Consider the following 27,166-nt stretch of genomic DNA (forward strand, 5'->3'; position numbering starts at 1 on the left):
CTACTCCCAGTGTGGCCTGACACAACATAAACTTGCCTTACCTCAGTTTTCCAATCTGTAAAATGGGGATGGTGGTAATGACCTAGCCCACTGCTATGTTGTGTCGACTTCTCCATTAGTGTGCCAGATTCGTGAGAGGTATGTGCTAAGTCTGATTATTGCTGAGTTTGTTTAACCCACCACCACATAAAGTAGCTCTGTCTGGGCCTGTCAGTATTGCCAACTTTCATGATAACATCATAAGTCTTATCATATTTAGTGTCTTTTCGTACAGCTACAGCTCCTGGTGTCAAGTGAAGACAGAATCTCAGCTTTCATTTTAAAAGAAAAAGTAAATATCTAGCCCTCTGTGACTGCATGTGACTGCTAACGGCTCAAAAACCAGACGGCAAAGAAAGAACCCACCATGTATTATTATTAAACTCATGATTTTTGGAGGCCTGCCTCAGCATTTTTAAATCCTTGGGGCTGGCAATGCTGAATAAAAGTGGTATGTTTAAAACTTGACAACTAACACGTCTCAAAATGCCAGTGCAGACAGGGCAAGTTGCATTGTCACATGTGCTAGCTGTGGGTAGCCTGTCGTTTACCTTGATCAGCTAACACATGTTGAAATACAATGCGACCTATCTACACTAGAGTTTTAAGCACGTTAGCTCTCACACTTTTGAAACACCCCTTTTATCCTAGCGTATGGACAGGCCCTCTGAAATACTGGTTAAAAACCCCCAGTACAGCTGTGTGGCAGGTGGGCTGCTTATTTCCTGAATTGACTGACTTCTTATGAAAAACCTATTGCTGAGTGTGAAGTGAAGAGAGTGTCAGCCGGGGTAACCACAACAGTGGCATAAAAGATTGTTAAAGGAAATAAGGAAAGTCGTGAACTCCTTGCCCTTCCTGCTCTTTCAAGCAAGGACAAAAATAGAGAAGATCTTTGCAGAGTAAGATCACACTCAGTCATGGATGCCGTTTCAGATTTTGGTAAGGGGGGACAACTTTAACTGTGATTGCAGGGGCTACTTAGGCAACTGAAAACATCATAACATCTGATGAAGTGAGCTGTAGCTCACGAAAGCTCATGCTCAAATAAATTGGTTAGTCTCTAAGGTGCCACAAGTACTCCTTTTCTTCTTGTGAAAACTCTAGGTTTTTTTGCAGACAATAACTTAGAAAATTACCTGTCCCTCTCCCTCTCTCTCATATCTCTAATACATAGCACTAATGCTAACACGTTCTAATATCTTGTGTCATGTCACTTAAAGGACACTGGTTAGGTTTAAAATTTTAAAGTATATTCTTACTCTTGAATACAACAATGGTAGAAAAATCTAGATTGCTTTCTACCATTTAAGCCACTTACTTCTTGAAGTTCACCAAGCTTGGAATAGATCATTTACCTTTTGAAAACATCCTACTAGGGCAAAGCCCCCATGAGTTTATACCTGCACCTGCCTGGGGTGTTACCGTACTAAATAGAATAGACCAGAAATTGACTTTAAACAGGAATGAAACCGACACTTTCAAGTTAAAAGAAAAGGAGTACTTGTGGCACCTTAGAGACTAACCAATTTATTTGAGCATGAGCTTTCGTGAGCTACAGCTCACTTCATCAGATGCATACCGTGGAAACTGCAGCAGACTTTATATATACACAGAGAATATGAAACAATACCTCCTCCCACCCCACTGTCCTGCTGGTAATAGCTTATCTAAAGTGATCAACAGGTGGGCCATTTCCAGCACAAATCCAGGTTTTCTCACCCTCCACCCCCCCACACAAATTCACTCTCCTGCTGGTGCTAGCCCATCCAAAGTGACAACTCTTTACATAATCAAGTCGGGCTATTTCCTGCATAAATCCAGGTTTTCTCACATCCCCCCCACCCCCATACACACACAAACTCACTCTCCTGCTGGTAATAGCTCATCTAAACTGACCACTCTCCAAGTTTAAATCCAAGTTAAACCAGAACATCTGGGGGGGGGTAGGAAAAAACAAGAGGAAACAGGCTACCTTGCATAATGACTTAGCCACTCCCAGTCTCTATTTAAGCCTAAATTAATAGTATCCAATTTGCAAATGAATTCCAATTCAGCAGTTTCTCGCTGGAGTCTGGATTTGAAGTTTTTTTGTTTTAAGATAGCGACCTTCATGTCTGTGATTGCGTGACCAGAGAGATTGAAGTGTTCTCCGACTGGTTTATGAATGTTATAATTCTTGACATCTGATTTGTGTCCATTTATTCTTTTACGTAGAGACTGTCCAGTTTGACCAATGTACATGGCAGAGGGGCATTGCTGGCACATGATGGCATATATCACATTGGTGGATGTGCAGGTGAATGAGCCTCTGATAGTGTGGCTGATGTTATTAGGCCCTGTGATGGTGTCCCCTGAATAGATATGTGGGCACAATTGGCAACGGGCTTTGTTGCAAGGACTAACACGGCTGTTCCTCTGAAAACTTTCAAGTTACTTTCACAGTATTGCCAACCCCAAATGTTTAAAAATCATGAGTCAGGCTCACCAAAAATCATGAGATTGGCTTAAAAATCATATTTTGTAAAAATAATAGATGTAGTATTCTTTTTATTTGCCTTCTGCTTTTTGAGCCTTTAGGGTGCACTGGGGTCACGTTGTGAAGCTTTCTGCACAGCTACAAGGGCCAGAAACTTACTTGTTCTTTAAGAATGAAGGCTGAAATCCTCACATCTCCACTTGACTCCAGGAGCCGGGGCTTTAAGGAAAACAATAATTATTGTGAGACTCGTGACAAAATCACGAGAGTTGAAAACACTGCTTTCACTTCTGTTTGAGACTAGTTACTTTCCTGAAGGCTCTTAAGAAAAACACTACGGTGATGGAGTTGCAGTTCTCACAGGAGAGTACTTAAAACCAAACACCAGGAAAATCCCACACTTTAAAGCTGAGAGAAAAAACGGAGTCTTCTGAGATATCTCAGGGCCACTGCAGGGAGGAAAGGAAAATAAACAGGCATATGAGCTCAAGAGGAAGAGCTGTCCAGAAAGGAAGTTGGAGGGTCAAATCTTCCAGTGCTTAATCAGGTAAAATTTCTGTTGCCATCAGCGCCTCCACTCATAGATATTAACATGTTCAATAATTATACACTTCATACTTAAATATCTTGAGCCACCTTATCCAGGGCTACACATTTTATATGCATTGGCTCAGGGACTATATTTTCTGGCATATTCTGAACAGTGCTGAGCATACAGATGGTGTCAGTGAATAAGAACGGCCGTACTGGGTCTGCTAGGCATCTAGTGGGGTTTACAAAGCACCTAGCCTTGTGGGCGCTTTTGAAAATCCCACTAGGCACCCCTGCACTTAGCTAGTTCCTGAAGCCCTTACTCAGTTTTCATCTAGTCTGCCCAGGTCAAACTCCCAACAGGGCCTTGTCTACAACTTGCTTCTCTCGATTAAGCTAAATTCAGCAACAGAATTAAATTAAATTGATATAAGGCAGTTGTAAACCGCTTTAAGAATGACCACCCAGGAGTTTGCATCAGTTTAACTACATTTATTTAAAAAACAATTTTGGTTAAACCAGCGTGTGTAGCCTATGTTTGATTCTGATTGTCCCTTGACTTCAGTGGAGTTTACTCCTTATATATGCCCAGGGTGAGCAAGAGGAGAATCAGGCCCGGGGCTCCAGTGGGGTTGCTCCCGATTCACACTGAGAGCGAATGAGAAAAGAATTCAGTCCAGTGACTCTGATGAGAGGATAGCCCTGAGGGAGGACTTAGTAAAAAGAGTACTGGGGACTCGAGATTGAGCTCACAGTCTTCAATGATCTCGCTGGGGTGGGACTCTCTGCAGAACTGAGGGGCTGGGAGGGAAAACTTCTGAGCCTGCTGAGGGATGGGGCAGGCACCAGAATTATTCTCTGATCCTTCATTTAAAAAAAAGGAAGAAAGACTGTGCTGTTTTACAGCATGGTCCAGCACTGCCAAAGCCTTTAGAATAAGCTTCAGTGTTTGGGACTAGAACTGTAAAATATAGTAGTGAGATGTTTTCTCACTGAGAGAAGGATGCATCAGGGGGTATGGGAAAAATCTCATCCCTCACAATGGAGTCTCTTGATTTTGTGTCCTTTTCCTTCCTAGTATTATTCCAGATTGTAACTTCTGGTGCCCGTAGTGCATGGGGGTGACTCCTTTGGTGCTCTTTCTCACAGCTTGTCTGAACCATTTTTTATTCCCCACTGTAGCTGGTCTGCCTTTTTTTCTGAAGTCTGATTGCATCCCAAAGAGGAATCACTGAAATATTGGAGCGTGTACATCAGGCACCTCAATTCAGGGAGAGTACAAATGGGTTCTGCCCTTACGTTAAAAAAACAAACAAACAAAAAACACAACAAAACTGATCAATAAGACCTCAAAATAATGACTGTAAACACAGAAGTCCTGGTGGTATGTTATGTACTATTAATATTGAGTATTGTTGTACTTCCTTATAAGCATGTTTCCACCAGGACATGTAGAAGTCTGTATTAAATATCAGTTATATTTCATGCCCAGCCTGATAAATTTCCATTGTTGCATTTTGGTGATTTGTGATGGACTGACTGTGGGGCTCTTGTGTTGGACACGTAGAATATCCTGAATTCGTATCTAGCCAACCTATGTCACTGGGCACGGAGCTGATTTCTACCCCCACTTTCCCTTCCTTCAAGACATGGAGAAGGAGCCAAGCTACTGAAATAGTGCAGCTTTTGTAGACTAAACTGAAAGAATTTCCCTCTGTGCTAACTTTAACCCCATTCTTCACTATTTGGAAATTGGCCCAATAATTGAAATGTAAAAACTTAGCAGAGAATCTGACAAATTACTCCCACAGGTGGGAGTGACCAAATCTATTAGGATGTAAAATCTTTACATGGGAGAGGGGAGAAGTGGTCACATAGATAATTTAGGGTTCCGTTGAAATCGATGGGAGAGTTGTCATTGACCTCAGCAGCAGGCCCCCAATGGATTACACATTTAGGATCTGATCCAAACTCCACTGAAATCAGCAGCAGTATTTCCGTTGGCTTCTATGGGCTTTGGATGAGACCAGATTTTAGCGCTTTGGCAACCCTAAAAGAAGAAGGGTTTCCAAAGCGCTAAAACCTGGGCAAGGTTTTCAAAAGTTACTGGTGTCCTTGGATGTGAGAACTTAAAGAAGCCTGACTTTCAGAGGGTGGGTACTCAGCAGTTTTTGAAAACAAAGCCCCTTTCAGGTGTCTCAAACTGGGACCCCAAAATCACTTGCCAAGATTTTTTTTTTAAAGTGATCACCTCTCATAAACTAGATGCCTGTTCCTGGTCCCATTGGAAGGCCGGTTGACTGAAAGGGAAGCGGGATTGGGCCATGTAGGTAATAAAGGAAGTATTTCAAGCACCACTGAGATGCAGCCAGCTTTGCAGCTATACGTGGTGGTGTTTAACAGTGCATTGTAATGGAGTCCTTTTTGTACTAGCAAAAGAGGCATAAAAAGGAAATGAATTGACCACAAGAATGCACCCAAAGGGAATAACAAATACTCAGATAAGACTTGTTTAGAACAAAGCCCATTTGGGACTCTGAGTAAAGAGGAAGCCTCCTCTCTTGGTGATATTTTGGTAAGATTGTGCATGAATAGAGCAACAGCTGAGTCACTGGGGTTTAAAAGCAGGTGGAGTGGCATCTGGGCTAGAAAGCAGAAAATCCAAATAGTGCTAGCAAGGGCTTTTTCTCTAGCTCTGCGCACTTTTCTGTCTGTAGCATTTGGTATTTATTTCCCCCCTTTTCATGATGGCGCCCTCACAAAACACGGACTGTGTCATCGTTCTTGACAAACTGATTTGCTCAGAGTTATAGAGCTAGAGAAGGTAGAAGCGAACGTAAAGCTCTTTACTATCTCAAAAGAAGTTCTGTGTTTCATACTGTGGATCCTAAAGTGATGAGACTAGATCAGAAGAGCTTTGGGTTAGAGCTAAGGGTATAAGGGCTATAGTCCTAAGGAGGGTTTATTTTTTAACGTCTGTGGCTAATATTGAGATCCTGGATCTCTAGATCAAGGCCCTGGGGAATTCCCGGTCTCTCCCCAATGCCTCTGAGGCAGGGTGTAGTTGTTAAGTGTGATCTCTTTAGCACAAATACAAGAGCGGATGGTAGGGGGCACACATTAATTTATAACCCTGAGCAAGTGTATTAGCCCAGCATCAGCAGCTGACAAACTAGTTCTTCTGCATTGTGAAGCAGGAAGCCTGGCCTCAGGCAGTGAGCAGGAGTGCCACCCCTCCCCAGCCCCCCAAGCCTCTCTCCACCAGTTAGCATCTGCAGAAGCTGTGCACTTATTCCCAAAACCAGGGACACGGGGTGTAATTACAGGGGCATCCCAACACTGTGAACTTTCACCGTAGGTTTCATAGGCTGGTGTGGGATTCACACTGAACAAAGCAAAATTGTATCTCAGCCCTGCAGGCTACAGTGTTTCTTACGAATCCAGCTGTACCCTGGCGGTGATCAAGAAACCGGTATCGAGGGTGGGGCAGTGAGGGAAGGGCAGCTCTCACTGCTCCCTGGAGGCTGAGAGCCAGATTCTCATCCTGGTTATCAAGGTAACTCTGAGGTAACTTCAGTGCCCCAGAACTGGTGTAAATGAGAGCGGGATCTGGCTCTATGGGTCTAACTCTGCTACTCTGGGCCTTTGGCACTCAGGAGATTCACCCCTTCTTCATCAGCACTGATCATACTTCAGGCACCTGAATTATCCTCCACTCCTGAACCCCAGTGGGATTCTTTCCTGTCACCTGCAAAGACCTAAAAAATAGCCCAGTCATTCATCCTAACCCCAGCTGTCTCTGCCTTCACCAGCTCCCTGAAAACACCCCAAGCGGCAAGCTGGAAGCAGGGTTGATATAACCCTATCCACCTGACCTCTTTCTGTCTCAAACAAGCCTCCTCTACAAATACTGAGAAGCCACGTGATCCAGATTCCTTAGCTTTCTGGAGTGCTATTTATGCACCAGTTTCCTTAGTTTTCTTTGGTGCTATTTTTCCCATCTTGTGACTAGTCGAACCTCAGTCACGGAGCCTCACCAGAGCACAGTCCTACAGCGCTCAGAGCGACAGCTCACCCTAGATGTTGTGACATCACACACGGTTCCCTGCCAATTGTGTGGGGCAGCAGTTGCTGCTGACTTCAAAGTCCTAGGGATGAACCCTTCAGCGTTCCTGAACAGGATTTTGGAACAACCAAAGAGGAGCTGGTCTGGGACAATGCACTGGGCCCAGTGCACTGTGGGACAGGACCTCGGGAATAGCCAGTGGTGAGCGGATAACCGTGCAGACAGGTTTAGTGACACTGCTAGCTAGGTACCTCCTAGCTCTATATCTCCGTACCGAGGGCTTTGATTCAAGGCGACCCCAGTAATCAGGGACAGAAGAACAGCTGAGAACAGGGAGAAGAAGGTATTCGTATTTGTAGTATTTTATGTGTAGAGGCTTGTAGGGGCTTTGTGCTGGGAGAGAAGCTGAGCCCTGATTAGGGGGCAGGGCTTCTCTGACTAGGGGTCCTATAAAGGCAGCAGCACAGAAGCCAGCAGACAGAGCTGTAAACAGGGGAGTTTGATGGGGAGTTTGTATTGTGGTGCTTGTTTGGGGTTTGTTTTTGCTGTGGGTGGTGGTGTTTTGATGTGGTTTGTGTTTCCCAGATTAACAGGATGTAGGTGGGAAGGCGATGACAGATACAGAGGCAGCAGTGGGAGTGACCCATGTCGTGGAAGACGCAATGAGGATGACTGGATGTGGAAGCTGCGGAACGTACATGATCCTGGAGGGGGTACCTGGTAAGAGTTTTATCTGCATGAAATGCCATCTGATAGAGCTGATGGAGGAAAAGATCCGAGGTTTGGAGATGAAGGAGGAAAGTCTGGTTGAGTTTAGGAAGGGGTTTGAGCAGATTATGGAGCAAAGACATGAGGCATCTGAAGGGAAAAGCTCAGACTTGCAGATGGAAGCAGGACTGAGGAATTCTGAGGGGAGACTGGGTAAGGAAAGGTTTCAGAGTAACAGCCGTGTTAGTCTGTATTCGCAAAAAGAAAAGGAGTGCTTGTGGCACCTTAAAGACTAACCAATTTATTTGAGCATAAGCTTTCGTGAGCTACAGCTCACTTCATCGGATGCATACTGTGGGATTATTTTAAATCAAAGCTGCAGAAGCTATCGGAAGCCTGCATCCCAAGAAAGGGGAAAAATGTCATAGGCAGGAGTTGTAGACCAAGCTGGATGAGCAAGCATCTCAGAGAGCTGATTAAGAAAAAGCAGAAAGCATACAGGGAGTGGAAGATGGGAGGGATCAGCAAGGAAAGCTACCTTATTGAGGACAGAACATGTAGGGATAAAGTGAGACAGGCTAAAAGTCAAGTAGAGTTGGACCTTGCAAAGGGAATTAAAACCAATAGTAAAAGGTTCTATAGCCATATAAATAAGAAAAAAACAAAGAAAGAAGAAGTGGGACCGCTAAGCACTGAGGATGGAGTGGAGGTCAAGGATAATCTAGGCATGACCCAATATCTAAACAGATACTTTGCCTCAGTCTTTAATAAGACTAAAGAGGATCTTAGGGATAATGGTAGCATGACAAATGGGAATGAGGATATGGAGGTAGACATTACCATATTTGAGGTAGAAGCGAAACTCAGACAGCTTAATGGGACTAAATCGGGGGTCCCAGATAATCTTCATCCAAGAATATTAAAGGAATTGGCACCCGAAATTGCAAGCCCATTAGCAAGAATTTTTAATGAATCTGTAAACTCAGGGGTTGTACCATATGATTGAAGAATTGCTAACATAGTTCCTATTTTTAAGAAAGGGAAAAAAATGATCCGGGTAACTACAGGCCTGTTAGTTTGACATCTGTAGTATGCAAGGTCTTGGAAAAAATTTTGATTTCAATGTCCTTAACTACTTTCTCCTTCAATGGTAAATGGGACAAAATACAACGTGGTTTTACAAAAGGTAGATCGTGCCAAACCAACCTGATCTCCTTCTTTGAGAAGGTAACAGATTTTTTTAGACAAAGGAAACACAGTGGATCTAATTTACTTAGATTTCAGTAAGGCATTTGATACCGTGCCACATGGGATCAGGGCTGCAGCATGTGAGACACTAAACACACATGAAAAGCTAACTCTAAATAGACCCGACAGAAAGTGTCAGGAAGGGAAACTGAGGCACAGTCCAGTGATGTGCCTAAGGTCACCCAGCAGGTCAGTGGCAGAATAGCACTCAGGTCTCCTGATGCCCAGCCCAGTGCTCTATCCACTGGACAGCACTACCTCTGATCTGGTTGCACTTCACACTCACTTTGCACTGGTGTAAATGACTACACAAAGGACAGGCCAAAGGTGAACGTGGCCCAGAGATGCTAGCAATAGGGCAGTTTCTTATCTCAGCAAAGGGTCCCTCTGCCCCCAAAGCCAAAGGGGAGGGGAATCTGATTTAACTGCCAGCGTAGATGGGATAAACCCCCTTTCAGCCCAGTTATAAAGAGCGTTTCATGGGTCCATTTCCTGGTGGCTGATTTAGTCAGGCTCAGGGGCCCTGCAAGGAGGGACGCCAAATGCCTTTTTAAATGTGACCTGGAAAGCTTGTGTGCTTTTTGTTTTGTTATATCTCTTTGGGTTTGTTTTTTTTGCCTTGGGTACTATGAATGATCGTCCTTGATTTTGCTGGGGGGATTGTTAGGGGTCGTTGAGGATGTACTCTGAGCTCTCTTGTGTACATATTGTTACTTGACAAACACCCCAAAACATTTATTTAAATTAAAAGTTTATTGATTAAAGAGAAGAAAGATCAAGAAATTAAAACAGGCATTTATACTGAAATTGGGTGAGTGATTATGCAAAACAAGCAGTCAAAACTTTTAAAACTTTTTTCTGGAGGCAAAATATTAGTCTCTAATTTCAGAATAGCCTTTCTTTGAAAAGGAAAAGGTTAATTTTACTTTCATCTCTGGTGTATGAAGGGTATTTACAGATCTTGTTTGTAACAACCAGACACACAATTTGGAGAAGAGGAGATAGAAAAGATGGGTGAAATACGGCTTTTGTTCATGTTTTTGGCACGCTGGATCACTGGTTAGTTAGGAGTAGATGGCTTTTGGCTGACAAGTCAACGACAACACCTGCTCTTTGGATTGTGGCTTACCGATTTGGTCAGGAATGCTATTTGCTTGGGGTTTTTTTGTTTGTTTTCTTAGATCAGGAAGGCGTGGATGAACCCAGCATGGTTGACTTCAGGATTCAGTGAAAAGTCTAGAAAATGCGAGAGAGGGTAGAAGGAAAGAAAAGAAGGGGGGCATAAGATAACACAACATAGGAAGGGAAAATGATGCAGGATCTTACATACCTCTGCAGTGTGGGAAGTTGAATACGCCCACTGGTGGGCTGAGGGCTGCGTGACATGATAATGTGATGACTTTCAGCACTCACAGATGAAAACAAAATTCATTGAACAAGATTATGGCCAGCCAGCCAGCCTTCCCCTCAGGAAGAAAGTCCTTGGGTGAGTCAAGATGAATGGCGATGCTGCTGGCAGTTCGGGAGATGAGCTGTGTTGCAAGGCAGGATGGGCAGATGAGAGGGAGAATAGAAGTGAACTATCTGAACTGATCATGTCCCGCCCCCCTCCCGCTTCCCCAAGGAATCCCAAGGAGGAGGAAAGTGGGCATCGTAGTTCATCCCTGTCCTTATTTTGTCTGCAATTAGGCTTAATATCGGTCACACTAATTGTGGTTTATTCGCTTCTGGTTCCACATCGGTTTTACCCAGCGTAATTTTAACAGCCCTTGGATTTTATTAACGTGGCCTTTTCGGTTTAGACTAATCCAGCTTTTTTTTTCTGGTTCTCCTATTTTTCATGGTTATTGGAACCTCTCAGGAACGTTCACATCTTTTTTCACAGTGAAGCTCACAATAGGGGTACACTGGGTAGGCCCAGTTGTCACAACAGCTCTCACACCTTAACTGAAGTGTTGCATCTCCTACAGCTACTGCCTTTTCCCAAATGTTCATTCGGCTTTGAAGTAAATAAAAATTTTTTCTTTTACATTTCTGTTCAGTTTGTTATTAACAGCCCCACCATAATCCCTCCCCCCCCCAGTTTTAAGCAGTCTGATATGCCCCTCTTATCGCCCAACTTCCACTCTCTTGGGCTCTAAACTTGCAAATTATTACATGTGAGTAGAGCCCTGTTGATTCCCCACTATGGCCAGTTCTACCCACCAGGGATATTAATTGGCAGCTCCTCCATGGAGCTGTGAGCACGAGCATGGACCAGGCGTGGTTCATGAACTCCCCTGAGGCCTGTCCCTTCTGTAGCGAGAGGGAGACCCTGGTGCACATCTATGTAGGGTGCGTCAGGTTGCAGCCCCTCTTCCGGCTCCTCCAGAACCTCTTACTAAGGATCTGGCTGCACTTCTCTGCGTATCTCCTGATCTGTGCAGACCCCATCTGTAGCCCCACAAAGCTGTGAGTCCTCCTCCTCAACCAACGTGGCCATCCATCACTCTAGGAGGAGGAGGAAGCTGGACAGGGTTTGCTTTGTGATTGTGGGGCCTGTTTCTGGTCCGTTGCACAGCCATGACTCTGGGCAGAGTTCCTCTGGGCAGTGCCCGCTGACTCCTTAGACATCTTTGAGGAGCGGTGGGGGCTGTCGGGGGTTCTCTGGTTGGTGTCCCCCTCCGAATCTCTGATTTTCAACCTTTGATAGCGCTCCCATCCCTGTTTTTTCCTTTGTTGTCCCCAGCATTCAGTTGTGGTCAGGGTCCAGCTGGCTCCTCCCCCTCGGGTGAGGGGGCAGGCCTAGGCCCACCCGCCTGTCACAGTAGCTGCATATAGTGCTATGGGTGGTTCTGCTTAAGCTAGGGGTGGGCAAACTACGGCCCAGGGGCCACATCCGGCCCTTCAGACATTTTAATCTGGCCCTCGAGCTCCCACCAAGGAGCAGGGTTGCATGTGCACATCTTGCAGCCTTGTGTGTGGCTTAAGTTTTCACACTGTAACAGGAAGATGGGAGTGGGTAAAGTAGAGCAGGTGCTCACAGTGTGAGGTGCTAAGAATTCATTTGGAAAACAGGATCAGGATGTGGACATTTTGGTCTCTTTTGCTGGATGGGGTGAAGGTTTCCCCTCCTGCTGTGTCCTTTGTCTGGCTTGGCTCTTCAGTTGTAAGCTTTGGGGACACAGTCGCTTATGGGTTTGGTTTGAGGCGGTGATCTCAGCTGCGCCTTCTGGGTGCTGATCTGGCATCATCTGTGAGCAGGCGTCTAGTTGTGGTTTGGGAAGCGTGTCTCCTCGCAGCGGCAATACTCGGGGAGTGATGCTGGGTGCGAAAAGTAATATTTGTGGCACCTTAGAGACTAACCAGTTTATTTGAGCATAAGCTTTCGTGCTCAAATAAATAATATTTGCTCAAATAAATTGGTTAGTCTCTAAGGTGCCACAAGTCCTCCTTTTCTTTTTGCGAATACAGAGGAACACGGCTGTTACTCTGAAAAAAGTAATTTTGCCTCTTGCCTGCCACTGTGTCGAGAAAAGATGGGCAGCTGGCCCGCTGATGGGGGGATTTTTTGGACAGTGCCTCGCTGCTCTGTGTGTGTGTGTTGGGGGGTTTGCAAACCGCTGCCGCAGTGGCGGGGGGGGGGGAGGTTTGGGACGTCAGATTCAGGGGGCGGGGCGGGCCCGGAAGTGGCTCTTTAATTAGCTGCCGGCCTGTGCTCAGATTGGGTTGCAGGCGCCGGGCTGATGTGGCCGGGGTGAGTAGCGGATCTCGTCTTTTCCATGGTGGGGGTCGCCGCTGAGCCCCGTGTCCTCTTGCGGGGGGCCAGGGCGTCTTGCCCCTGCGGCGGAGGGGCTGCGGGTTGAGCCCGGATCGCCTCCTGACCGGGAGGGCGGCGCGGCGCGGCGGGGCAGAGCTCTTGTGCGCTTTGGGTGTGATGCGGGGGGCGCCCCTGGAGTGCAGCGGGACCAGGGCCGCCTCTTATGCTGCCTTGTACAGCGCCCTGCACCGGGGCGGCGGCGGCGGCGCGGGGCCAGGTGATCCGGTCGCCTCCAGTGGGACTCGCCTCTCCTGTGTGCCCCCGCCCCGCACACCCCCGCAGGCGCGGTCCCGGCTGAGCGCGGAGCCGCACCCTGCCGGCCCTTGGAGGGTCCCGCCCAGGTGGGGGTGCAGCAGCGGCTCCGCACGCCTCTTCCACGGGATTGCCCTAGGGCTGAACGGCGCAATTCAGTGATTCTCTGGACAGCCTCCAAGCGGCTCCTGGCAGCACGTGATACTGAACCACGGTGATCTAATGTAACCCATCAGCAGGCTTTGAATCTGGTGGGAACTAATGAAGTCATCTTGCACGGAGCTGTGAAGCAAGGTTCCCAGGGGAGCAGCCTTTTCCCCGGGTGCTTCTGGATGTGTGGAGCGAGCAGGGATCTTGCTCCCGGGGGAAGCTCGTTGTAAGAGTGTTTGGGGGGGAAAGGGGGTTAAGAGGGGGACTCCCATATTGAACGACTCAGGAAAGCTGGCGCTAGCCTCACTTCCTCTCCACGGCGTACATGTTGCATCATATGTCGGGGGGAGCTGTGTTAGTTTGTTTCAGCAAAACTAGCTAGGAGTCTTGTAACACCTTAAAGACTAACAAATCGCTTAGAGCAGCGGCCTCCAATAGAAATTTGATGCTAGCCACGCTTGTGGTTTTGAATTTTTCTTATTAGCCACATTATATAAAATAGTCACATGCATAAGCCCCAATTCAATAGCCTATGAGCCACGTGTGGCTAGCGGCGAATGTATTGGACACCGCTGGCTTAGAGCATAAGCTTTCATGGGCTCCAGCCCACTTCTTCGGATGCAGAGGGGCAAGCTGCAGTTTGGCAGATGAATAAACGTATACCTGCAAAGATGGGGGTGATGCAATACTATGTGGAGGACCAGTGCTAAGGAGGTAAATTCAGTCAGGGGGGATGTGGCCCATTCCTAAGAGTTGATGAGAAGCTGTGAATGCCAAAATAGAGAGAGAACCTTTTGTCGTGAGCCAGTCTTTTCTCAGGCCGAGTGTGCTACAATCCAACTGGCAAATGAATTCCAGCTCAGCAGTTTCGCACAGAAGTCTGTTTTTGAGGGGTTTTTTGAAGTATGGCAACTTTCAAGTCTATGACTTTGTGTCCAGGGAGATTAAAATGCTCTCTCACTGGTTTTTGCTGTGTGAGGGTGAATTAAAGCAGCCCCACAGCGGGAGGACACCACATGCCTGCTGCAGGGCTGGCAGACCAGCACCCCCACCCCCTTCCCGGCAGGATCACACAGGCACGTCAGCTGGGACTGGCAGAGAGCCCTGTCTAGCCCCCACAGCCACTGCTCCTTCGCATTAGCGCCAATCCTGCTTGTTCCTAGGGCGCTTGGCAAGGTGAGCAGCCAGCCCCCCGAGGCAGAGAAAGGGCCGCGCATCACACTCACCCTCACAGGAGGAGACGATGCAGGTGTTGCTGTGGGAGGGGAGCGGCTCTGTGCAGTACACTCGGGTGTAGTTTCCGGCGTGCACGCGCTCGCTCTCTCTCTGTACGCCTCGCCTCCTGTCCAGCCCGTGCGGCAGCCCTGATATTAACTTACTCGCTGGGAGAGTAATCTTAAATATTTCCCCTGACACACTGTTTAAATATGACTAAAAGAAAAGGAGGACTTGTGGCACCTTAGAGACTAACCAATTTATTTGAGCATAAGCTTTCGTGAGCTACAGCTCACGAAAGCTTATGCTCAAATAAATTGGTTAGTCTCTAAGGTGCCACAAGTCCTCTTTTTCTTTTTGCGAATACAGACTAACACGGCTGTTACTCTGAAACCTGTAAATATGATTAGTAAGTGAAACAATGGATTCACACGACTGTGGCTCTTTTGGGTAAGGTTGATGGCTGATTTGGTTCCTGACCTGCTGGGGTCTGAGTATCACTGGTCTAGTCCCTGTCTGATACTGACCGTGATACCGGGCTCCCTCTCACCAGCACTTGAATGGAAACTTTTTTCCCCCCTCATGAAAAATGTTAATAAATGGGCCGGGGGGGTGTTGCCCAATTTCTTCAATTTGTTGGGGCGGATTTCATCCAAAAACTTGTTGCTTAAACCCAAGGCATTATTGGCTCTTGATTATCAGAAATGGAAGCATTTGGGTTTTGCTATTATGATAAACCCCCAAAACTGTTTGTGAAATTCAGTGCACGGTGAAAACATTTTTTTTAGTCGGAAAAGCCCATTTTCCATTTTAAAAATAATGACAAACTTTCAGCCAGCTCTGCTTGAACACTGCCAACAGCAGGATCTAAAAATCCTAAAAACAGACCTGGGAACATGCATTTTCATACTCTACAGCTTGTTAAGCACCAGTGATATTAACCTGTGGTTCTCAGTAATCTCAGTCGGTGTAGTGCAGGCTGTTATTTATTCTTCATTTTTATTGGGGTAGCACCTAGAGGCCCCAGTCGTGCATTCAGTGTGTCACAGGGTGACAGGCCCCAGGGAATGAAGTAGGTTCAGAGCAGGTGCTCCCATCTGGGGTTATACAGGACCAGGGAAGCTCTGAGGGAGACAGACCTGTGGATGGAGATTGCTTTGGAGCATTGGTTCCTGGGGGAAGGCTGAAGGTACAGGAGCAGCAAGCAGGGTTGGAGAGGACTGAAGGCAGGAGAGGGAGTTGCCTGCTGCTTCGAAGCCAGAGCAGAGAGCTAAAAACACGGGAGCAGTAGAGGGACTTGCTGATGTCTTCACATTGGAGCTGGACCCAGGAGAATTGGGAGAGGGCTGGGGGAGTGAGGGATGCTCCCCTAGTAAAAAGAAAAGGAGTACTTGTGGCACCTTAGAGACTAACCAATTTATTTGAGCATAAGCTTTCGTGAGCTACGGCTCACTTCATAGATGATCTCCCAGCAGAGAAATCTGGGGGGGTTCCCTCCAGCAGGAAGGACTGGGGTGGTTGTCTGGATAGAAGAGGACTGACGGAGTCCAGGTGTGGCAGACATGTAATATGTAGGGCGTCAAGGGATGAGATGTCCTGGGATTTTAATGACTGCTTGCACTGCAGTGATCAATGGATTGAGTGTTGGGATTTAGGTTTTTCCAGGGAAGGGGTACTGTTGGGGCAAGAGGTCCTGTCCCAGAGTCCTTAGGTTATCTGAAAGGAGGAAATGAGGTAGGCCCGCTGATTGTGCCATGGCTTGCCACCAAAGTACACTCTGACAAGCCCCAGAGTGCTAGATGCTGTACAAAGGGCTGCCAGTTAATCACGTAACTAAAATGTTGCCCTGGTACACAGCAGGGAAAGAAACCCGAATGAAAAATCAACTAGTGTAGGTGGGAAACTGGTCTCAACTTCCTCCTCTGCAAGGCAGTTGGACACGCGGGGAAGAACCTCATGTGTGGATTCTTCGTCAAAAACTGCATTAAAATGGCATTCCAGTTGAGAGCACACATCAGTAATTGAAGATAAACAACATTGCTGGGATGTTGTCGTTATCTCAAAAGGAATGTATAAATCTAAGGAATTTACCATTATGGTTACACTTGAAAGCAATCTAAATGTGTTAAGGTTTGGGTGTCCAAACTCTGCCTTGTCAGATTCTTTGAACTTCCTGTGTTATTAGATCACTGCCATCTTGTGTACAGGCTACCTTTGAATATACATGTATTTTTAGGATTAATGCTCATTACCCCCCTCAGTATTTTAATAATAGAAAGATTCTCCTTTCTGAGAGAACTTAACTCTGCTCTTTAGTGCTATAATGAGGATAGAAGAAGTGAAAACATTTTAATGTCTCTAAAAAGGGATGGATAGAAATCAGTTTTTAAAAACAAAATCAAATGTTGTTTAAAGTAAATACCGGTTTTCTTTTAAAAAATATAGCTATTTAAAGTTAAATTTGAAATTGACAACCTGAGTTAGAATTAGAACCTAAACATAGTATAATTTCTTAATTAAAAAGAATTAAGCAGAGCTTGTCTTCTGCAAGGTCTTAAATAAAGGCAAACCACTGAACTGGTGGAAGGCACTGGCTAAGCACCTGGAACCAGAGGTTGCTGAAATGATAAACCAGCTTTTGACAGCAGTAGCCTCTGGTTCAGAGAGACTATTTTCTTCATTTCAGTTTATTTAAATAGTTTGTTGCCTAGTTCTTTCCTAGTTGGAAAAACAAGCTTTTCTATGTTTTCTTTCTTCCAATCCATGAATAATAACTAGATGTAACAGGATGAGATCTCCTAGTTCTAAAAAACTTGAAGGAAACAGTGACCAGAAATTCATTAACTCTAGATACCGGCAACGGGTTTAAATGAGGGCACCTCTACCGGGGGGAGGGGCCAGCAGGGGCTGCCGCCGTGGGGGCAATGGCCCCTGTTGGGGGGGGGGGGGCCCCACATGTCGCCCCTGACTTTTGAGAGTACTTTGTTTAATAAATCAGTTTTAAATGCAAAACATTTTGATAACATGTTTCTTACCTATCCAGCACATTTAAGGTAGTTGTATTTAACTAATAAATTAAAAATGTTAGTGAATTTATAATTGAATTTGATTTTCCATCTAAACAGAGCTTGCAACAAATCATTATTGTTGTCTAGTAAGTAAGAAAAACATCACTCATCACTTTCTAACATAGATATCTACACACATTTATCTAAGCAATTATATCGCAACTTGATGGCAACTTCCACCTTCTGTGTGTGTGTGTGTGTGTGTGTGTGTGTGTGTGTGTACTATATATATCTTTGTATCTGATGAAGTGAGCTGTAGCCCACGAAAGCTTATGCTGTAATGAATTTGTTAGTCTCTAAGTCCACAAGTACTCCTGATCTTTTTGTGGATACAGACTAACAGGGCTGCTACTCTGAAACTTTAACAATGTTACAGTAAGGCAGACAGCTAGTGCCTCAGAGAATGAATCCATTAACTCAGGCAGGGCTGCTCTTTGTGCCTCTAGCCTGCCTCTTGCGTAAAGAAGATGCTTCGCTCCCTCCAAGAGTACTCACTCAGGCACACACATACACCCGGTTCCACGCCCCTGTTTCTGGGGCTGATCCTCCAGACATGCTGGGCTCCCAGGGAAGAGGCTGATTTTTAAAATTAATTTATTTATTTGCATTTTTCTGCGTGGGGGGGCACAGAAAAATGCAGGCCAAATGAATTGTGTGACCCCACAGGGACGCAGAATCCCCCCCCAGGAGTAACAGTGGCATGGTGTCACTGAAAACATCGCTCGATTTGCAGTGGCAGTCAAAAAAAGCCAACAGACTGTTAGGAGCCATTAGGAAAGGGATGGAGAACAAGACAGAAAATATCCTATTGCCTTTATATAAATTTGTGGTATGCCCAGATCTTGAATACTGTGTGCAGGTCTGGTCGCCCCAGCTCAAAAAAGCAATATATTGGAAAAGGTACAGAGAAGGGCAATGGAAATGATATGGGGCATTGAACAGCTTCCATATGAGGCGAGATTAAAAAGACTGGGACTTTTCAGCTTGGAAAAGAGAGGAGTAAAATGAAGTTTGTAAAATCATGACAGGTGAGCAGGAAGTAAATAAAGTGTTGTTTACTCCTCATAACACAAGAATTAGGGGTCACCCAATGAAATTAATAGACAGCAGGTTCAAAACAAAAGGAAGTGTGTTTTCACACAATGCCCAGTCGACCTGTGGAACTCCTTGCTAGAGGATGTTGTGAAGGCCAAGATGCTAGCAGGATTCAAAAAAGAACTAGATAAGATCATGGAAGATAGGTCCATCGATGGCTGTTAGCCAGGATGAGTAGGGATGCAACACCGTGTTCTTGAGTATCCGTGGTCTCTGTTTTCCAGAAGCTGGGAATGGGTGACAGCGGATGGATCACTTGATGATTCTCTGTTCTGTTCATTCCGTCTGAAACACAAAGTAGCCCGCGCATATGGGCCCATTGCAGTAGACTTACAGCTGCTTTGTTTGTTTGACCAGAGCAGGATACCACCCAACTCATTACCCTGTGTGCTCAGATACACCGGTTCCCCCTCCCTTGTGGCCTACCTGTTGAGTAGATCTGGCTGAATGGATGGCGTCTGCAAAGACATTCAGGATTAATGGCTATTTTTCATAACAAACTTTGTCAGGAAGAATGGCCTCCATATTGCATTGTTCTTGATGGGTCTGAAGCCACAGGATCCCTCAGGGAAGTTGGTGGGGCCCTGCACTTTGAGGAAGTAAAGAGAGATGCCCTTCTCAAAATGGCCACCAAATGAGGCCAGGTATGGCTTCGCTCCCATTGAGGAGAAGAGGAGATGACACCATTTTGAAAGAAGGCAACTTTGTCTGGCATTCTCTGTAATAGACCATTGTATCTGAATCTGTTCTGCTGAAGGAGAACCTTTCTGTTATGAAGAATAGCTTGGTGGAGAGGAGGGAACTACCATTAATCCAAAACAATGCAGACACCCCCCCCCCCCCCCGCCACAAGAGTTCAGTGGGTTTTAACTCTTTGGGAAGTACTGTTACTGAGAGTGGGGGGAGAGGGGGTGATAATTGTAGATCTTGCAATTGCTCCTTTATGATTTTCATTTTCACTGTCCTCAAAACTGAAGACCATGGGCAATATCTTTGTGCATGAGGTTAGAGGGCCAGGGAAGAGAGGGGATGCATCTGGTGCCCATAATTATCACGGATTCTTTATTTTTGCATGGCGCTCAGCATAACGTGTTTCTTAATGGGCAAAGGATCTCTTAAATAAATTGCTTGAATATTGAAAGGTTAGACAAGGTGGGTGAGGTAATATATTTGACTGGACCAACTTCTGCTGGTGAAAGAGACAGGCTTTCCAGCCACACACCATGCTCTTCTTCAGATCTGGGAAAGGTTCTCTGGGCTAAGGTAGAACAGATTGTTCAGCATCCCTAATTAGCACTTATTGTAAGGGACCGTTCAAGGTAGAATGGCCGGTTAAAGCCTCTGCAGTCACAGGGCAAAAAGAGGGGATTACCGACTGTTGTAAAAAGCCATAAATCCCGTGTCTCTGTTCAGTCCGTGATTTTGAGTGTCTAGCAGAGGAATAAGAAAAGGAGTACTTGTGGCACCTTAGAGACTAACCAATTTATTTGAGCGTGAGCTTTCGTGAGCTACAGCTCACTTCATCAGATGCATACCGTGGAAACTGCAGCAGACTTTTCCACGGTATGCATCTGATGAAGTGAGCTGTAGCTCACGAAAGCTCACGCTCAAATAAATTGGTTAGTCTCTAAGGTGCCACAAGTACTCCTTTTCTTTTTGCGAATACAGACTAACACGGCTGTTCCTCTGAAACCTGTCATTAAGCAGAGGAATGAATTTAAGCTTCTGGACTTGTCTTTTGAAGGTGCTGTGCAGGTTTCCTTTGAGGATGAAGACTGATCGGTTGGATTCAGAGGCTCGCTTTGTGGCAGGTGCTCACCCACAGGCGATAGGGTGTGTTTATTTACTGGTTATTAAAAAGATCATGAAAGCCTTAAGGTGTGTCTGCGGCTGGGCACTTCTTGGAACCTGCTAATAACAGTCTCGCTGCTGGCCAGTTGGCTCCTCTCCTTTGGGGCTCCTTTCTTGTCATGTTTAGATTTTCTGCCCTTTTAGGGTGTTTTTTTTCTGAGTGCTCGCGGGGATTGACTGGAATGGGAAGTGCCACCTGCCGCAGGAGAGTGAAGTGAAGGTGTATGCTGGGGGTTGAGCTAGCTGCCAGGCTCTGACTCTTGGCTTCATGTTGCACTTGTGTCTGTAGGACAAGGGGGGGGAGCCAACTTGGACTGTTTGCTAAAGAAACAGCCCTGAGCAAAGTCCCTGGGATTCTCCACCCCTGGGTCTAGGGGACCCAATCCTGCTCTGTTCAGGTTCAGGGTCCTGCTGGGGCAGGGAGACACAGTGCGTGAAGTGAGGGATCTCTGGTACCACGTGAGGATAGGGGATCCTGCACTGATTAGGGTGGAGAGTGGGAGCAGGGAACAAAGGCGGGGAGGACTGCACTGATTTGGAGGGTGGAGAAGGAAGGGATTTCAGCTAAACCCTGGAGAGTGCAGCAGGGCTTGGGTTTGGGGGGGATAGCGCAGGTATGTTTCTCCACTGATCAGATGGGGGACTGGGGTTGGCTGGGGGACTGTTGTTGAGGGGGGTTGGATGGGACTGCATGCTGGAGGGGGGTTGGGTTGAGGGCTGTGCTGAGCAATTTATTTGTTTGAACTGTGAATCCGCACCCCCACCAGAATCTCAATTTGCTGCAGGTGAGGGCAGGAAACAGCCTGGAGGTGTCTGTATTCGGTCCAGGGTCGTTCTCCTGGAAATGGCACGGGCCAAGTAGCCTGTCCTGCTGCTCTAATTCAAGAGCATGGTTCAGCTCCCAGAAATGTGGGGAAGTTAGCAACTCTCTAACATACCCTAGTTGAAAACAGGAGGTTAAATGGTAGGAGCTGAAGCTGCCTTCTCCCATAAGAACTCAGCAGCTGGGGGACAAATTATAGACCTTGAAGCAGCTATTACAATATGACCTGTTCAGCTAATAAGTAGGCTTGGAAGGATTCGATTTTGACAGTAAAATGTCAGTATTCATTTCATGGCACATAGACACGCTGACGGAGAATATCTCCATTGGTGATGTTTGAAATGTGCAGCCTGGCAAAGTAAGAAAACTTTTAAAATATCAACATCTGTTGTCCTTAAATATTGTCTGACGCCGCCTCCCCCACCCCCTTCTTCACAGCTGTGAAAATTTAAATTGATAAATATAAAAAAAATTACAAGTAAACCAGTGTTATCCATTGAAATTATAAAAATTTAATTCTGCTAAGCCTAACAAGCAAAATCTTCCTGTTGACCTTTTACTGGAACAGTGCCAAGCCGATACTTTCAACACAGGAAAACGATGACTACAATAGTAGATTTGTAGAAGGGGATGAGAGTGCTGCTTATCTTCACCAAGAAAAGAGAATGGGTGGGTTGCTTTTTGTTGTTTTTTCCAGATCTAGCCCCAATCTCCCAACTATGAATACAAACTTGTATGAAGGAGAATCTGTTTAACTGCTGGACCAAAAATGCCTTATGATGATGAGGGTCAACTGAGTGCACTGAGGTCTCAAAAACGGTGTATATTTTAGTGAGTTTCATGTACAAGATTCTCAGGCAGACACTCACTAACTTCTTGCTCTTTGGTTGCTAGATCTGATAGGAGGCACTGCATGACTGCCCATGCTTGGGGGAATAGCAGTAACCAAGGGTAAATGACTTTCTGTGAATGGAGACTTCCAGGTCTGTTACCTGCTACTGATGTGATTTAGAGGTTCTGGGCCAAAAACAGGAGCCAGTTGAGTCTAGATGCTGGATACAGGGTTTGAAATGTTCTTGCCGAGCAATGTCAGATTAAAAACTCTTGTTATCCTGGTAAGAACTTCACTTGTTAGGAGCAGCAGGGTGAGGGGCTGAATGTTGGTGGATTCCAGGGCGTGGGGAGAGACTGCATCAATAAACTGTCATTTTCCTTTAGGCAAAGTCTTGAATTTGGGACCAAAAGCTGGCCTGATCCATGTGCCAAATGTGTGAATGTTTGTGGTGCCATTGAGCTGTTCTGGCAGGGTCTGGGTCCTGCTGGTGGATTAGGATCAGTTCTGCGGGCTCTCAACTTGTGCAGTAGAATTCAGAAGCCAAAAACTAACTGGGTGTTGTGATGCTTATGTTCTTGGACCAAACAGGGAATGACAAGAACTGACCTCACTGTGCCCTGAACTATTCTGAGTGTTACACCTTCGCTTCTGCGCAGAACTGAAAGCTGCAGGGGCAGAGGAATCGGAGTGACTCTCGCTACAGCCGGGGAGGCGCGGATCAGAGGTGATCAGAGCAACCTGTGTGTGTCAGTGGAGAGATGCGGGAAACAGCAGATTCTACTGAGCAGAGTCCGCAAGGAGAGGTGCACCCCACTTGTAATGGAGACCCTGAGACAGGAGGGGAGATGGAAACTCGAAATAATCCTCAACAAGAACAATTATTAATGGAGTTGCCAAGTAGGAATGGAGATGTAAGGAGAGAACAAGACCCAGGTAATCACAGCTTCATGATCAGGGAACGGGCTGGGGGAGACACATGCAAATTCTCCTTCCACTGAGGGTTCGTCTCCTTGCATTTGTCCAGGTAGCAAGGCCCTGATTGCCCCAGTGGGCTCCTGGAGGCAGTTACCCAGCCTGCACCTGTAACCACCCTTTTCTATGTGCGGCGGGGGGTTGTGGATGAACAGTTCTGGGTGGGCACGTGTCGCTCCTGTTTAGAGAGTGAAAGATACCAAAATGCTTTGAACCAACCCCAGGACGCTGTGGGGTGCCCAATATCCACGTGTACTAACTACACATGGACACACCGGGCCCAGCTACATGTACAGTGCTGCGCGGGCCGGCTTCTCAAACCTAAAACACAGTGAGCGCCACTGGAGGGCTCACCAGCTATTTAAAGGGGCGCTAGCCCTATTCCTACGCATGACAGGGTCTGCATCTAAAACACTTGGCCCCTGTCCTGTGTTCATTCCATCCCTTCTTCCCTCTGCTTACCATAAGAGCCAGACTTTTGAACGGGAGAGCATAGATCTCCTCGCAGATTCTTGTATTTCTGTTCCAGCACCTAGAGACCAGCCAGCCTAGGGCCTGTTGTGCTGGGTTGGGTTCTGGACGGACGTACACACAATGGCAGTCCCAGAGACCTTACAGTCTAGCCACATCTGTGGCACATCCAGGGCCCCCCACTTGCGCATGGCGAGGAGCCAGGGTATGGGGACAGTGTGAAATTTCTCCCTTCCGTTGAGAAGGCCTGTGGCCACAGCCCATGTTCGAGCATGGTTTCCCCTGGGCCTTCTGAAAACGTGGCTCTGGGCATTTGGGGAAGGCTGGGTGGGGTCATAGAGCTGTTCTTCTTTCACACAGGGGCGGCTGGGGTTTGTTCCCCATTCCTTCATTTTTCAGAGGGTCTGAAGTCTCGATGCTAAGGCGCTTTCTCCGCTCTCTGGAGGAATCAGAATGAAATGTTCTATGAACAGATAGTAGATTTTCCCCCCACACTCACCGAGGGAGGGGCAGGGGGTCATGTGTTCAATTGCTCTGGGCTCAGAGCTGCCTGGCATGAGGCAGAGGAGCTGAGTGCAGCTGGGCCTGGGGGCTCAGTGCCTGAGAGTCTAAGCCCCCAGGCAGGGGCCTGAACACAGCTTGGGGCCCAGACTGCAGGGAAAGGGAGGGTGAGACCCGTTCCCATCCCTGACAGCAGGGAGCCGTTCACCCTTCCGATGCTCCAGGAGAGTCTGGCCTGGAAGAGGGGGATTAACTAGCCCCATTTATCGTCTAACAGGAGCCGAGATCCCTGTAACTCGGTGGGATCTGGGGAGGCTGGTGTTAGGATTCTGCATGGTTTTAACTAATGTCCATGCGCCCACACATACCAGTGATACAAATAAATTCCTGGTCTATGGCAGCTCCGATGCTGGTGGTTACTAACGCTGGCTCCCCGACCCTCTGCTGTGGAGCAGCTGTGGGAACCTGCCTGGCTTCTCTTTCAGGTTCTCAATCTCCCTTCAGGGACCCATTCGTGCGTAAAGTCCTGATCTGTGTCTCCAGTATGGCAGTGGTTCTGTTCTTTGCCGTCATTGTTTTGGCTGCAACTCTGCCAGGTGAGTTCCCAGCCTGCCTGCCCTCCTCTGCGCTTCCCATTCAGCCTGGAGCTGTCTCAGGTGCATGTTCTCCCCTCCCAGCCTGTCTGGCTTCAGCGTTGGGTTCAGGAAGGGTTCCCATGAGACATCTCTGATTCTTTGTCCCAGAGCCCATCGCTCCCTCTGTACAGCTCAGACACACATGGCCCATCTTACACCTGGAGCAATGGACTGAACTTAACTCCCACCACAAGATCTCTAGCTCACCTGTCCAGTGTTGCTCTGAGCATGCCTGCATCCCTGCTTGTTGGCTACTCCCAAGACAGGGCTTGCAGGTACTACAGTGTCTTTGAGACAGGCTTGATTAGTCAGTGGGGTTGTGGGGGAGAAGGGGGCGCTCTTACAGCACAGCTGGGAATTAAACCTGTCCGGTCAAGTTGGAACGAAGATGGGAGGTTTCCCTCTCAGCTATTAACCGCTCTAGTTGGCACACGCTGTTGACACTATTCATGCTGCTAAATGTGAACCTTATTATAGATTCACCACACACAAACCTTCATTTCTGCCGGGGTTAAGGCTGCTGCTACGTTCCCCTGACTCCTCCTGCTGGGGCCTGGCAAGAACAGCAGTTCAAATAACCCCCTCAACATTAAAACCCAGGCTGCCCTTAGCACTCTGGGCATTCAGGCCACCTTCGCTCTGCCCCCATAGACACTCCTAGAAAATCTAGCTGCCCTCTCCATTCGTGCCAAGCCCAGCCCAGGAAACACGCTGCCACCCTCTCTCTAGCCTGATGGGATGTGGTTCCCGGTGGAGCCCTTCAGCTCATGCATGTTTATTATTCAGTATCGTTACCGCCTAGATTGGACACGGTGCTGTGCAAGGCCGATCAGAGCCCTGCTCCTCATGAAGGACCTGTTCTGTTCTGGCACGGAGGGCTTGGCATAGCAGCGACCCAGCCCCTCACAAATTGAAGCCCTCGGGATCCCTGAGGCAGGTGACTCCCCGTGTCACTAGAGCAGGGGTCTCAAACTCCAATCACCAGGAGGGCCACATGAGGACTCGTACGTTGGCCTAAGGGCCGCATCGCCCCCTGCCCCTGCCTGTGGGGTGCAGCAGGGGGCTCAGGGCAAGGGGTTGGGGTGCAGGAGGGAGTGCAGGGTGCAGCAGGGGCTCAGGGCAGGGAGTTGGGGCGCAGGAGGGAGTGCGGGGTGTGGCAGGGGTTGGGGTGCAGGCAGAGGGCTCAGGGCAGGAGGGGTTCGGGTTCTGGCCCGGCGCCGCTTACCTTGAGCGCCTCCGGGGTGGCAGGGGCATGCTTTCCGGAGCGGCGCGGGTCCCTCAGCACCACAGGGTTGGCAAATCCGTGGGCCGGATCCAAAGCCCTGAGGGGCCGGATCCAAAGCCCTGAGGGGCTGGATCTGGTCCGGGGCTGTAGTTTGCCCACCCCTGCCCTGGAAGCAGGCTGGGGACGCAACGCACTGGGGAGGGGACGGGGTGGGCTGCGGGAAGCTTGGCGGGCCGCAGGGAAGAACCCCGCGGGCCGCGTGTTTGAGACCCCTGTACTAGAGCCAGTTGCAGGTAGTCTAAATATCCAACCTCCCCCTGCCCAGGACGTCCCCCTGGAAAGCAGCACTGTCCCTGAGACCCCTGCTCCTCTGCTTGGCCTCAGAGACAAACATAGGCTTTGCATGTTATGCAGAGTGGGTTTCAGTTCCCTATTCAGCGTGTGACCGGAGCAGGCCAGTGTCACTGCAAGGGGGCAGAGTTAAGGTGATTGCGGGGGAGGTAACCTGAACTCTGCCGTGCTTGGTTCTTAATGTCTCTAATAACCCTGCCATCTTGTTAGGCCCTTGTTGGGCAGGCAGGGAATTAAATAACATGATCGATGTCCTTGGGCTGAGTGCCGTGGCCCTATCCCAGCTCCCACTGAAGTCAATGCAGAGCATCTAGGCATTTCAATAGGGACAGTATAACAGTGCTCTCTTGTGGCCAGACATGTCCCAGCAGATGTGCGGCTTCCAGCTCCCTCTTGTGTGTCTTGTAAGGAGCTCATTCCCAGGCCAGAGCATCTTAAACTAAGATTCTTCCACGTTTGTGCTGCCTCGTTGGGTCTGTTATAGCAAATCAAAGCGCTCTTTCGCCCATCAAGCCTAAGCCTTGTTCCCCTGGATTCAGGGTTCCCCCTGGCCTTCCTGGGCCTGTGCGATACTTTGGGTAGATTCCCCCTCCTCAGGCCAGGAATCGTGCTGCTGCCCTCCCTTGGCTTCTCCGAGCTGGCCCCTTCCAACTCTCCTTGCCCACAGGCAATCAGCCCTCCTCTCCCTCGGAGGCTCCCTGCTGCCTCTCCGGGAGCTTCTCGCTGACTTTTAACCCCATGGCCTGTCATGGGGCCCCTTTACCTTCCCCACCCGGGGAGGAGGGTGGAATGAGGGACAGGTAGGGCTGGGCCCGTTATTGTTTGAGGCCAGTCACACAGTGACAGGCAGGA

At 47.7% G+C, this 27,166-nt stretch overlaps 1 protein-coding gene across 10 annotated transcripts in view; it reads left to right on the forward strand.

Annotated features, from left to right (window-relative positions):
* LOC125621613 (C-type lectin domain family 2 member A) overlaps positions 1 to 27,166 on the forward strand; it is a 66,918-nt gene that overhangs the window by 34,118 nt on the left and 5,634 nt on the right. For 5 of the 10 annotated variants that reach the window (XR_007352509.2, XR_007352507.2, XR_007352515.2 and 2 more), the window contains 3 exons: positions 7,701 to 7,835; positions 22,748 to 23,092; positions 24,589 to 24,699. Coding sequence is in view for 1 of the 10 variants with exons in the window: in XM_048818724.2 (XP_048674681.1) it covers positions 22,918 to 23,092; positions 24,589 to 24,699 (286 nt within the window). In the remaining 9 variants the exon portion in view is untranslated. Of the gene's footprint in view, positions 1 to 7,700; positions 7,836 to 12,754; positions 12,808 to 20,394; positions 20,484 to 22,747; positions 23,093 to 24,588; positions 24,700 to 27,166 lie in introns of those variants that run through there. The other 5 variants (XR_012664971.1, XR_007352511.2, XR_007352512.2 and 2 more) reach the window with 5 other exon arrangements.

This window comes from Caretta caretta, chromosome 14, assembly GCF_965140235.1.
Source record: "Caretta caretta isolate rCarCar2 chromosome 14, rCarCar1.hap1, whole genome shotgun sequence".
In the NCBI taxonomy this organism is placed as follows: domain Eukaryota; kingdom Metazoa; phylum Chordata; order Testudines; family Cheloniidae; genus Caretta; species Caretta caretta.